General features: G+C 51.9%; 3 protein-coding genes across 3 annotated transcripts; 2 read left to right on the top strand and 1 right to left on the bottom strand.

The window, feature by feature from the left end:
• Positions 1-1228: 1228 nt before the first annotated feature.
• On the top strand, positions 1229-2381 carry AYL99_11787 (hypothetical protein; the record flags this gene model as incomplete). The annotated part of the gene is made up of 3 exons (XM_018843292.1): positions 1229-1282; positions 1335-1524; positions 1594-2381. The coding sequence occupies 3 exons, from the start codon at positions 1229-1231 to the stop codon at positions 2379-2381; spliced, it is 1032 nt and encodes a 343-aa protein (XP_018687394.1).
• Positions 2382-3610: 1229 nt separating this feature from the next.
• AYL99_11786 (hypothetical protein) lies at positions 3611-4836 on the top strand (the record flags this gene model as incomplete). Its single annotated transcript, XM_018843291.1, has 3 exons — positions 3611-3665; positions 3714-3936; positions 4017-4836. 3 exons carry the CDS (start codon positions 3611-3613, stop codon positions 4834-4836), a joined length of 1098 nt encoding a protein of 365 aa, XP_018687393.1.
• Positions 4837-6621: 1785 nt separating this feature from the next.
• Positions 6622-8639, bottom strand: AYL99_11785 (hypothetical protein; the record flags this gene model as incomplete). The annotated part of the gene is made up of 3 exons (XM_018843290.1): positions 6622-7653; positions 7905-8116; positions 8234-8639. 3 exons carry the CDS (start codon positions 8637-8639, stop codon positions 6622-6624), a joined length of 1650 nt encoding a protein of 549 aa, XP_018687392.1.
• Between the last annotated feature and the right edge of the window lie 4390 nt (positions 8640-13029).

Here is a 13029-nt window from a genome sequence, read left to right as displayed (position 1 = left end):
GAGCTCGGGGAGTTCTTCCTCCTGTTGACTTCTGATGGATATACTGATGCGTCCTCCGTGCCTGCCACAGGCGTAATCCCCCGGATGGGGCAGACTGAGCACCAGAGCCCGTATCCCCGTTCCAGAGAATTGTCCGCGGGAACCATATTTGAACATCAGCTATGACGAGTATAGGCAGCCCGGAGCATCCTCGAAACATAGCCAATCGTGTGGCTGGGTGGTGGGGTTCTGGCGGTCGAAAGGATTGAACTGCAGATGTATTTCACTGTGCCTTTCGCGGGCGCCCTCGCCGAGATCTCCCCGCCGAGCGTCAAGCTCACATCATAGCTTATTGGGATCAGCGCTGCGGGCGTGTCCCGACACAGCCCGTACTCCAGAAGGAGACAGCATCTGGCCGATCTGGCATATTCGAAGACCTCAGAACAGTTCCCTTTCTCGACAATCTGGCTGATCAAATGCAACACCATATCAGGGTCACATGACGGGTCATGTTCTCTCATTGTCTTGTAGGCAATCTCGATAAATCTATATCCATAAATCAAACTCTTTATACCGCCAGATCCTTCGCTATTACAGCCTCGGGCAGCTTCTCGGGGTGATGGACCATTGTTCGCGTGGTAGTGCGGTGGTCAGCTGATATCGGGAAGAGGAATTGGTCGAGACGGGAGTCGGCGAGAGGCCAGTGGCCACCGGGAACATATCAAACAAAGGAACCCGCGAGCTCTATATGCCAGTCAGCGAATATTAACGCCAGGAATCTGAACAAATGCGGCATCAAGCGACAGCCATGAGTAAGAAACTAGCTTTTTGCTGGTTGGCACACAAAGGAGAGTATTCGCTGGCGTATTGCGTCAACTCACCTTCATCTCTGATGGTGCAAAAAACGCAATGGAGTTTTTGAAGGGCGCAGTTGCCGGGGTACGGTCGGCACGTGACGGCGCCAGCACAACTACGTCATTGTTGCCTGACGACCCTGTCACTTTCACAGAGTGCTTTGTCCTCGTCACTTCAATAGCATTGCGTGACAAGAGTCAGGCTTTGTCCGGCAGGTGAGCCGAGTGGTGCTGCCTAAACCCTACTGGGAAGGTGTTGCGAGTGGCATTTCCAACTAAATTACCCCTTCAACTCTTGTTGTCCCTCTCATTTGCCTCTCACTCTCCAACCCACTTTCACTACCCCTGCAACTTATTCCCCTGGTTTCACAACTAGTTTCACAATCCAACCAATCATGCCACGTGTGCTCTCAAGGAGACCCCCGCCGGTGATCAAGAAAGCCCCCACCGTAAGACTCCCCCTCTAGACAGTCAGGACGCATCAGACTAACAGCTTCACAGAAAAGACCCAAGCTAGCGACTATCTTCGACTGCCTCTTCTGTCCGGGCCAAGACTGTGTCCACGTGAAACTGGACAAGAAGAATCGTGTGGGCTCGCTCAGATGCGGGAACTGTCGCGTGACCTTCGACACCGTTATCCACCACCTCGCGGAGAACGTCGACGTCTACTCTGACTGGGTGGATGCTGCTGGTACGTATATCTACGCTACAGGGTTGCCGAGATTGAAAATTGCTAACGTAAGCAAACCAAATTGTGTAGAGTTCGTCGCCCAGGAAGCCAAGGATAAGAACAAGAACATGTCGTCCTCCGGGCAGGCCACGATGTCGAAGAAGGCATCAGCGGAACCACCAAAGCGCGCGAAAGGGGTGTCAGTCAATCAAGAGCATACGGAAATGGTGAATGTCAATCAAGAGCCCATAGCTCTCTCGCAGACCACGATGTCGAAGAAGGTGTTAGCAAAACAACCAAAGCGTGCGAAAACGGTGTCGGTCAATCAAGAGCATACGGAAACGGTGTCAGTCAATCAACAGCATACGGAAATAGTGAAGGTCAATCAAGAGCCGGTGGTTCCCTCGCAGGCCATGAGATCGAAGAAGACGTCGACGAAACCACGAAAGCGTGCGAGAACGTCAATCGATCAGGAGCATCCGGCGAAACCACCAAAGCGTACGAAAACGATGTCAGTCGATCTGGAATATACGGAAATGGTGAAGGTCAGCGAAGAACCAGGGGCCCCCGCGCAGGCTATGACGTCGGAAGAGACGTCGGCTAAAACACCAGAGCTCGCGGAAACGACGTCAGTCAATCAAGAGCTTATTGAAACAGTCCAGATCAACCAGGAGCGTGCTGAACTAGTCAAAATCATTCAAGAATCCGGAATCCCCTCGCAGGCCACGATGTCGCAGGAGATGTCGGCCAAAGTACCAGAGCCCGCGGAAACGGTGTCGGTCAATCAAGAGCCTGTTGAAACGGTCCAGATCAGCCAGGAACCCATGTCTCCCAAATCACGCAAGAGCCCATGTGATCCTGATCGACACCCACACTAAGGGAAAGAAGAGGACATTGGCTGATCAACAGGCACAGGCGGGATGTACAGCTAGACACTTGTCCGGCATGCGAGAAATGCGTGTGGACAACCTCCAGAGTTTGAAATAAATGGGTCCGGTTGTGCTTATGGGGAACAAACAATGAATATCACAGCGAAGACTTTTCGGTTAGCTGCATGTGCTTACGGGGGATAATATGAATCAGAGTGAATACTCACCGGCTAGCTGCATGTGAATGGGGGACTTCTGTGGGAACTCTCCTCGATGAATAAAATAATCATTGAAAAGCCTCTTTCCTCCCAATTTCTTTGCTCGCCGGCCTCTGCACATGTGCAAATTGTTCGAGAGGCTTGCAACTGGAGAGCTGCCATGCCACAAACTGACCAGCCAGCAGCATGACGGTCAGCAGCAGGCCGAGTCTGCCTCACCCCACCTCACCAGATTGCCAGCGGCCCGAACCTGCTCTCGACAATCTCCACGACTTCAAAAGCTCCATTATGAACTTGTCGGAACACAAGAGAAGTCGATCAGATGGATTCATCTGGGTGAGCAGAGACCAAAAGTCGGTTGGTCGCAAAGACAGAGATACAAAGAACACACCCGGATCATGATTTCTTTGTATCGTCGCCGGTCCGTGTGGCTCACGTGATCTCGCGCCCGGCTCAACTTCAGATCAGGGCCACTCAGCCTCCTCTGAGGACGCTACTTGCTACACCTCTCCATTCACTTTCACAGCTGTCTCAACAATATATCGAACGGCTTCGGAGTAATCTGGGTGTGCCCGCCAGTAGAAGGGTTGCGGGGGCTGTTGATGTCATATTGAAACGTCGCCAAGCACCAAGGAGTGGCTGCACAAAGAGGCGACGGCGAGATCTATCTCGAACAAAGTGCACCAGTACAAAGCTTTATGTGCTCATAATTGCCAAGGCTGGTGTCAGCTGGTGTCGGCCGGCAACGGAATAATTTGCTGCGACCCAGGAATGAATGTTGCCAGGAATGAAAACATTCCGCCACGCGCACGGACCCGTTCCAGAGCTATCAGTAGCTCACCGAGCACTTTCTTTGTCCTTTTAATCCCCTCTACTCCTGTTTTACCCTCTCCACTCCATCTCTGAGCATCCCGTTTGTCTCTTGTCTCTCTCTGTCGTCCAAGTTTGAGACTTCCATCTTGTCTGAAGACGAGACTTTCAGTTCACCTCATCTTTCAGCTTCATTCATTGTCTCAAAACATGACTCCAGAAGGCGGTCTGAATGGTTCGGGCTCGCCTATATCTCAGCGCCATGGTCAGAATACCTTCACGCTCTTCTGTTCCAGCCGTTAACAACTCTCAGATCATCCTTCCGTTTCCCGACCTGAGCAGAGCGCAGCAGCTACACGAAAACCTCCAGCCGGACTTGAGCAAGCGCGTACATATCTACAGCAACTCTACGACGCGCGATTAAGAGACAGAGACTACGATTTCAAGAAGGTCTTCACCTGCAGGATATCTCAGTCTGAGTGGTCAGGTCTATGTTCAGAGCTCGACCTTGAAAGCCCGTGGTCAGAAAGGTACAAGTACGTTCATGTTCATATTCATCTCCCTCTTCTGGCGTCCTTTATTGGTTTCAGATCATCTTACTGAGTCCTTTCCATAGGGGGCCTCGATTTTCATACAACAGCGCTACATCAACTCTCAAAATTTACGCCATGACTTCCTGGATACACGAAACCGTGGTCAGCTTTTTCAGTGAACACTTTCATGTTCTATTCGCTCGTGCCCTCCCAAAACGTCTTCGACAGAAGATTCAAGTTTTCACAGGTCTGAAGGTGGATGGATTTCACCCGCCCTTTGAAGATTCAAGCAAAGTCCCAGATCTCGGAATTTTTATGGACAACGACAATACTGAAGAAATAGACCTTAAATGGGCTCTTGAGGTTGGCTTCTCCGAAAGATATGACGACCTTCTGGAAGACATTCCCATGTTTCTTATCGGCAAAGCGACATGTTCCATGGCTATTCTCGTCAAAATCACGGAAAGTCCAACATATCGATGCCCGCTTGATTTCGACTTGGATATCTGTGAAGGACTCAATATACCTCAGGATGTGGGACAGATTGTTCGAAAGGATTTCTCTCTAGAAGGAGACTACGGCCCGGTGAAGTTCAAAGGACATCAGTGGGCGGGACAGATCTCAGCATTTCTAGAGGTTTGGACTTGCAACCCTCGCACTGGAGAACCAAGACGAAAGAGACTTTCTCGAATGGATATTATTCCTGCAAAAAACTCGTCTCTTCAATTCCAACTCCGCGATTTTCTCTACATGAACGATGATCAAGAGACATCCTTGGATTGGGACGAACTCCGAACGCGACTCAAGGTCTGCCTTCAATCCGAGGCTGTGTCGAGGTGCCGCGCCTGGCTTCACGAAAGTAGAAAGCGTGCAGGTTTGGACGACACTGAGCGACATTTCTGACCGGGGACTTGATCAATGGAGGTATGGTTGTGGTTGGCGATGAATTTCACAGTGTTTTCTTTTGTGACGGGCGTTCGATAAATGCGGGTATGGGCAATGGGGAGGGGGGCTTACTGGGTTGGAGTAGCAGCAGCAGCCAAGGTCGAGCCAGCTTGCTTGGGATATCGGTGACCGCTTTACAATTGGATGGGAATATGTCATGTCATCCGCACCAAAAGGTTCCAACGAAAGGGGTCCGGTTGCATACCTTGCTTCGCGCAGATCCCCTATCACCGGCTTGCCTGATCACACCGGTGTATGAGCTGCATAATTGTGTGAAGATGCCAGCAAGGTATTCATATAGCAAAGAAGCTCTTGTTAGACAATGCCAGAAGTGATCTAAACGTCAACAGGATGTCACTGTCGGCCCACCTTCCTTTATACCTCTGGGCAATCGGTAATAAAAGGTCCGATGGCATGACGTCACCATATATGTGTGGCGCGTCCTCTTCTGTTCTTGCTCAGCCTCGCAAGCGGCTGCATCCTTGTTTTTTTCTTGTCACACGTTGGTTGCAATAGCAACACAGCCGCGCCGCACAGCATCTTGCGGCCGCGTAACATCTCTCCGTGCAAATGTGTCTAAATGACAAAATGGCCCTTCCACAAGATCCTGCTGCTCGGTTTCTACCTCCAACAGGCCCCCAGTGCCCGTGGCCTCTTGCCCTGACTCTCAACTCAATCCTCCTATCCGCACGCACGAGACCTTCAATCCTGTCCAGGTAATCACACCACTATAAGAGAAGGATACACCGCGACAGCATAAACTGTAGCTCGCAGACAAAGTTCGGGAAGATCTGAAAGTTTACATGATCGGGAAGTGTCTTCGGCTCTCAGACGAGCCCTTCGAGTACATATTCAACCTCATCTCCTCCTCCAGATCCCTTGGTCCACGCGCAACGAAGAGCCTGAGAGATTATCACAGTCACCTCTGCAATATTGATAGCTAATTATCCGCTTGCGGCCGTTGGAACGACGACGGACCTGAGCCTCGGCCTTTTTGGCGTTCTGCCAGCGAGGGGGGTTGGACACAGAGCCCTCGGTTTGGATGGCTGAAAGAGACGGCTTCGAGCGAGAGAGGGATTCAGGACATGGCTTTCATGAGATGCATGGCTTCAAGAGACAGTGTTATATTGTTCGCACGTCTTCGCCGCACCACGTGTATCGGAGGGAGCTTGAAAGCCTGGACCTTGGCCTGTGACAAGTGAAACAAAATCTGTGGCAACATAGGGAGGGCCAACTCTTGGGACGGCTCAGGATCGTACAGGCACAGTTCAGAGTGGCTGATACATGACTCGGGTCAAAGCCCAGGAATGGCAACCGAAATGGACTTTTGGAAAGATCAATATTCACCGCCGAGCAAAGTGGGATCATAAGCAAGAACATTTACCTAGCGTTTGCCCTTGATCTGATTTGAGCCGGGTCCTGGGGACTAATCACCCAGGTCAGGGTGGGATACCGAATTTGCTCACCCGATACTTTGAGATTGAGTGGCATCCCAGAAGTATTAGCACCGCTTTGCAATATTCATCACTTGCTATGCGTCTATCGAACTATGTGCCCTTGCTCACTCGTTGCTATGGTCGATCGAGAATGGGACTGCTAAAGCGTAGTACACCTTTGATCGACAGCTGTTGCTCCAACGGTCTTTGTGCACAAGTTCCAAGTAGAGCAGCCCCATGGTAAATGTGTCTCTGCTGACAAGGAAAAGTTCAGCTTTTGCAAGCAGACCCCGTCTGAATACAGACCCTATGCGATTTCAACCTCGTACCCGCAATCGTTCATGTCTTTCTGCAGCCACGCCATCGGGGTCACGTACGTAACATCCATCGACTCCCTACCACACGGCCCTTCGGCACCGCCAACGATGATTCCAACAACCCTGCCGGCGAGATCGAAGACAGCTGACCCGGAATCCCCCCTAACGGAGAAAGGGGTCATGTGGGTGCCAGTAACCACGCAGTATTCCGTCGATTTTGAGTCGTCGTCGTGCCACAAAACCGATTTGAGCCCGTTGAGGTGTCCCCATGTCAAATCGCTTATTCCGCCTCTCTTGGCCACGATTAGGCAAGGGTCCTCTTGCGGGTGAAGCATTTTGGGCGTTCGTAGCTCATCGATTGGTACTACCAATCCAAACCGGAGCAGTTTATCCTCGGATAGCAGCTCCTCGAAGGATGGACTCGTTGGATAAGTCGTCAAGTGACGGGCCAACATTTCTGTATAGTTGGGCGCTCCCGGGCCGAGCCCTGCCTCAACATCGATGATATTTGCCACCGGTCCTGAATGTTTGTCTTCATTGACTCCTATCAGAGCCCAGTCGCGGCGTGGCCAAAACAAATCCGTTGATGGGTTCATGGACTGAGCCGTCTCAAGAGGAGGGGCAATTCTGACATGGCCGAATATACGATCTCTTGTGCTTTGCCATTTGGGTAGTGTTTTGTCCACAAGGTCTCTACTTTCTGCGAGACGGATACGTGCTTCATCCAGCTTCTGCGTTTGTTCGAGTGTGCCCAGCGCCAACTTCTTCTCGAGAGCTGCTAGTCGCATAGAACTCCCGGCCAGGAGAATCGCAGCGCTCTTTGTGACTTTCTCGAGAGTTTTGTCTGAAGGTAACAGGATATCGATACGCGGTTGGCTGGTGTGCTTGTACTGATATTTTTCATCTTTGTCCTTTGTAGGAAAGACGACGTGTCTGGCATGTAACAGCCCATATGCTCCCTCGATGGGGATTGTTCTTGCCGGGTTGGAGGTAGAGACCGAAAGTGCCCTCAGTGCTGGATCCTACAGGGTGGATTAAGTGACCCGGAGTAGCGGTGAGGGAAAGGTGGTGTCCAGCCAGCGCGGAGGGAGGAGATTCGAGAGACAGATGTTTGGGAGATGATCCTGCAGATGCAAGAAATTCCGACTCTCTGATTTCGCAGTGAACGTCGAGGAGCTTACGACCTATTAGAATTGCGACCTGTCAATCTCCGTCAGCACAGAAATCAATCAATTAACGAACGGTAAAGCTGTCTCTGGCGAAAAGTACTTACGCAGGCTTCGACAATAGTCATCCCATCATCCCAGGTTAGGCTTCCTGGGCGAACACCGATCCAGAGCACCACGGGGAGAGGACCCTCTTCTTCACCTACACCAGTGTAGCCGATCCGCAGGATATCGATGGAGGTCCATCTAGTGGTCTCCAGAGCCTCGATTACCTCTGCCTGAAATTCTGCATCCCACGCGTCCCGAATAGGATGCTCGCCTACAGTTCTGAGGCTCTTCGTCCGGTTGAAAGTATGTCCGGGCAGCCAGCCACACTATGACTGTCCACTGGATCGAGCAACCAAGGGAGGACGAGAAGGAAGGCCACTGTAATAACCTTGAATCTCCTGCTCATCCGGCTTATAAGGTCGTGGCTCAACGGAGGTTGGCGTGGGGGCAGGTAGATTAAGGACGGGTGGTGCCAGGGCGGGTGGCTCAGGACCGGTTGAAGTCATCGCTGGTGCCATGGAGGAAGACCTCACTGAGGGCCCAAGCACATTACTGTTGGTACTGTTGCGGCCGTCGCTAGGGGAGGATGCTGCTGTCTGAAGATGATCAAAGTCGGGCGCAGGCACTTCTGGGAGTTCACAGCTGGGACTGGAGCGAATTTCTGGGAGATTGTCATCGAAGCGGTCGCGGGAGTGAGGTACGTGTGAATCTTGCGGGGATTGATCCGTGACCGCATCGTTCTCTGCGACCACTCCGTTCTCCGCGGCGCCATCATTCGTCTTTGAAGAGGTCATTTTCACGGTGCGAGTATAAAGGTGTGATCATTGTTGCTACAAAGGACGACAACATTTCATTCAAGTTTTTGATGGATATGACTATGGTGGCGTAGACGACCTGGAGGCGTCTTTATTAGAGCGGCGACTACTAATGAAAGGCGTGGTCCTTAAGGCGGCGAGATACAATGAACCCTCTATCCAGGACACTGCGTTCGCTCAATCTTAGTGATCACCCATCTTTGTCCCGGACACTCAACGACGCGCAAAGAGTCACTGAAACGGGTTTGTGCGGCGGGCAGATCCCCAAAGCATCGAGCAAGATAGCTTTCGTTATAATCCGAACCATGTATGCGGGAGACGAGATGTTATTCGACTAATTTGAGGACGACTACAGAGAGTTTGATTCCATTGCTACTCCTCTTCTCACACGCAAGAGACATTCTCAAGGATGAACGTCTGCTCTGGCTTACACTCAGGGGTTGCTGTTCCTTACAGGCTGGATCACTCAATGGCGGTGTCTCGGAGGTCCGACTGTTCGTAGTCAGCTTGTCGATATGTCTTTCGCTGCAGAAGGTTAGGAAGGCGCAGGAAACGCTGATACCTGGGCTCGAAGTTGTCACAGCATTCAAGTGGAAGAGGAGGCTTGCATTAGCCCACGTCCTCGGCGTTGCCATGATATTGGATACCCTCGGAAATATGTGCTCTCATTCGTGAGGGCGCCATCAACTGGGAGGCCAAATTGCTGAGAGTCACAGTATTGTGGCCGCCCATCCGACGAAACAGGACGGGCTAACACTCAAGATTCCAGAGGACTATTGCAGGGCGTGACCTAGATGTTCTACAACAAGACTGAATAAGGACCGTCAGAAGTGAGAAAAATGCCCAGCCAGGATTGGTTGTCGGTAGAGGATTTATAACTTTCACATTATCATGCCCCTGGCTGGGGGCCATGTTCGAGCCCTGTCTAAACAAAAATGCTGCTCAAGAGATCCCTGGGGCCGTTGCTTCCAGAAAGAAAAAGTTCATTTGTTGGGGTTCATTTCAATATGTGCAGCCATTCCAAGGCCTCCAGGCTCGCTTCAGCTTTGATGTCTGCTCATTGGATCGTCGAACAGCTGCGCCGTCTGTTTTGCAGTATTCTCTTCGTGGATGAAATTCCAAAAGGTCAATGTCGGCTTTGAGCTCGAGAAATTCTGGAAGGGGACAAACGCCGGTTATCTCCGACTCGGCCGAAGTCCTCGGCCGAAGGTATAACGGACAGTGTTCCCTGCTCAGCAACATGAACACGTACCTGAACACACAAAAAGGGACTCGGAGTGGACAATAGGGGTTGGAGGCGCCGTCGTAAGTGCGCACAGCGGCACGAGAGTTCAGTATGTGCTGCCACAACTGAGTTATCATTGCGAGTGCTGCAACTCTTCGATGATCCTTCTCCTACAATTCATCGATGTCGCGGCCCAAAGCGCGGTAGGTGCCACAACCGCACCGTAGGTTTTTATCTTTGCGTGATGGTCCCCCGAACCGTGGTTTGAGGTACCTGAGCCGCTCCTTGGGTCGCTGTAGTCGTTCCCGTGGCTCACCAAAGGCGTGCATGGGACGTGGGGCGGCCACTGTCTGGCTGAGATAACTCGCGGACGCCAATGCCGCAGCAGGACCAAATCATTGATTCTGAGGCTGAAGAGAGAATTCACTTACAGATTTCCCCGGGGAGAACGGAAGGCAAAGGAAGGGAATTCTTTTGGCCTCTGACACTGCCATCACCACCACTGCCTGTTGGCGAGGGAAAATTCTCTTCGCCACCTACAGCCTTTTTCGAGCAGACTCTTGTACCCGATGTGACATGGTCCCAGAACTTGGTCTTTTGCTCGAAGGTGGATGTGCAGGCATTGCAGAACACGGCAAATCGATGCTGCCTGCTGTTTCTGCCTGAGCCATGAAGCTTGGAAATCTTGCTTTTTCGGTCGTCGGCAATCTTCCTCGACTATTACCAGCTTCGGCGCCATCCATACAGGGTCTTCTGTGGACAGGAGTGGTGATGCGGCGGATAATAGATAGCGAGTCCATCGATGGGGAATCTCGAACTCGAATAAACCCTTGTCAGCCAGCAGGTAGCATGCGCGGCGGAACTTTGAATTTTCGAGTGGTTGGAGCCGCTAAGAGACACTGGAGAAGATCAACGGAGACAGAAATGATATAGGTTAAGGGCACCCAGATAGACGAACTTAACAGAGGGATTGCCCCGGCGCTGGAGACTGTCGAAGTCCAGGTACCGACGAGTTCACGTCCTCCAAGTGATGGACCATCCTCAACCGATGGCTACCATCTTTGCACGCATTGTCGCCCAAAGTCTCATTGAATCGACTGTATAAGACGATTCGAAGGTTGGAGATCAAGTCTGCAGGCACATCGGCTTCATCCCAAAGTCACTCAGCAGGCATGGACAGGCTCAACTTGTCAATGGACCAGGTCTCTTGCTACGAGGAGCAAGGGCTTGCTCAGGTTGTGCTTCGGTGAGATCTTGCTGCTCTGGGTACAACTCTGTGCAAGATGCCATGCCAAAGGATTGCAATGCGCCTATCCCGCGAGAGTCATTTCGATGTCTTCTGTATGATAACAGTCACAGTCAGACCATTTTTCTAACGTTTCTCTCGCGGGGCGGCAGATGACAACTCTTTTGTCCAGGGCACAGCCTCCGTTTCGCAAGGCTTCCTTGCTTCATACCCCTGGTTTGACCAAGACAGCGCCCACAGACAGGTGCTCCGTATTGGACTTTCAAGATGGTTGAGAGTGTAGTTATTCTCAAACTGCCTGGAAACCTGCACAACGTTGTTGTCTCCACTGTTATACTTCTCTTTCGCCCCATTTCTCTTCTCTTCTGCCTCGTCGTGGCTCGTCGTCATCCACACTGCTCACATACCATTTCGACATGCCATTTCGAATGTCGTTCCACGTACGGAACCTTAGCGCCTGTCAGGCACTCCTCGTGCTGCAGACCATCGGACCTGTCACTTGTAGAGGCTGATGATATCGATTTGATTTGTCGCTACAATCTCGCGTCAGGGACGGCACCTCGGATCGATCATGTCTCTGATGCCGGTCACGCCGGTTTATCAGCAGCCTCGGCGCCAAGCCGGATTCTCGCAATTTGATTCGCTCAAGTCCTTTCCACGTCAATGCCTTCATCTGCCTGCATCACGCCGAAAGCTCCATATAACCTCGCAAACCTGGTACTGTGAGATGGGCCATGACTAGCATAACTTGCCATGAGAGTCGGAAGTGGATAGAGCAAGTGCTTCAAAAGTTATAGGCGAACAACCTGATCTTTCTGCTGTCTTGGCGGATGAGTCATCCAGCAAATCCGATAAGTCGGCGTGACCGGAACAAATATCCGGCGCTCCGGTGCGGCACGCCGGCTGCGCACGCAAAAACATCTTGGGGAGAGGGAAGCGGCTGCACTCTCCTGCGCAAAATCCATGTTTTGTTCTTAAGTGGCTTCGTCTGGGAGCTGCCTTGCACGCTTTGCCGGATTCAATTGATTCAGGGTGTGCTCATGACTCCAGGTTCCTCTGACCTGGCAGAAACATTCCCTCCCCCGAAGGTGCAGATCGAACTCAACACCAACGATGGATCCAGCTGCGTGTCGACTGGGACTTTGGCACGACAAATCTCCCACCCTCCGCTTCGAAGCCGCCGCGAATATCGACTCCTCGATCGGAAAAGGCTGACGTCTATCCTGCAGCAGCTCTGCACCACGGTGCTCTGCGCCCATTTCTGACAAGCACATCGATCGCCTCAAGATGTCGGGCGCATCCCACACAAAGGAAAGCAGACTCGCTCTCTCCGCAGGTTTGAACAATAGATGAATGAGGGTGGCCTATGACAGGCGAAGACGCTTAAAAGGCTGTTATCGAGAAAAGACGACGAGAAAGCGGGATCCTGGCCCGATAGACGAGCAACACCATCCAAGTCTCTTTTCGAGGTCCTCGCTGTACTCCTGTTCCACAGCCGGTTCTTACCGAGCCGGGAGATATGTGGAACACGTCCAAGAGAGCCTCATCGTCCTCATGGACAGTCTGCTAACGGCCGAATGAAGAGACGGGCGGGGAGTAGGAGGCCCCGACAAGAGACGAGAACATGCTCAGCTCTGACGTGTCTCTCATTAAAAACAGCGTCCGCCAAGTGGCATTGAAAAAGAGGTCCGTCGGACGGTCATATCTCGTAGTTCGTCTCAGTTGCTGCTTGTAACCCTTCTTGGGTCCATTCACGTTTGGCGCCACCTTGGGGCAAGAGGCTCGATCGATGTCTTTCCTCGTCTTCGTGGGAGTCCTGGCAGGTTCTCTTTTCTTTTCGACAAGTCTCTGGTTTGACTCCGCCGGAAACCCAACTCCAAACAATACTGGAGAGGGTG

Source organism: Fonsecaea erecta (genome assembly GCF_001651985.1).
Source record: "Fonsecaea erecta strain CBS 125763 chromosome Unknown Scaff16, whole genome shotgun sequence".
NCBI lineage: Eukaryota > Fungi > Ascomycota > Eurotiomycetes > Chaetothyriales > Herpotrichiellaceae > Fonsecaea > Fonsecaea erecta.
Note: the sequence above shows the minus strand (reverse complement) of the source record. Positions and strands in the feature narration are given on the sequence as shown.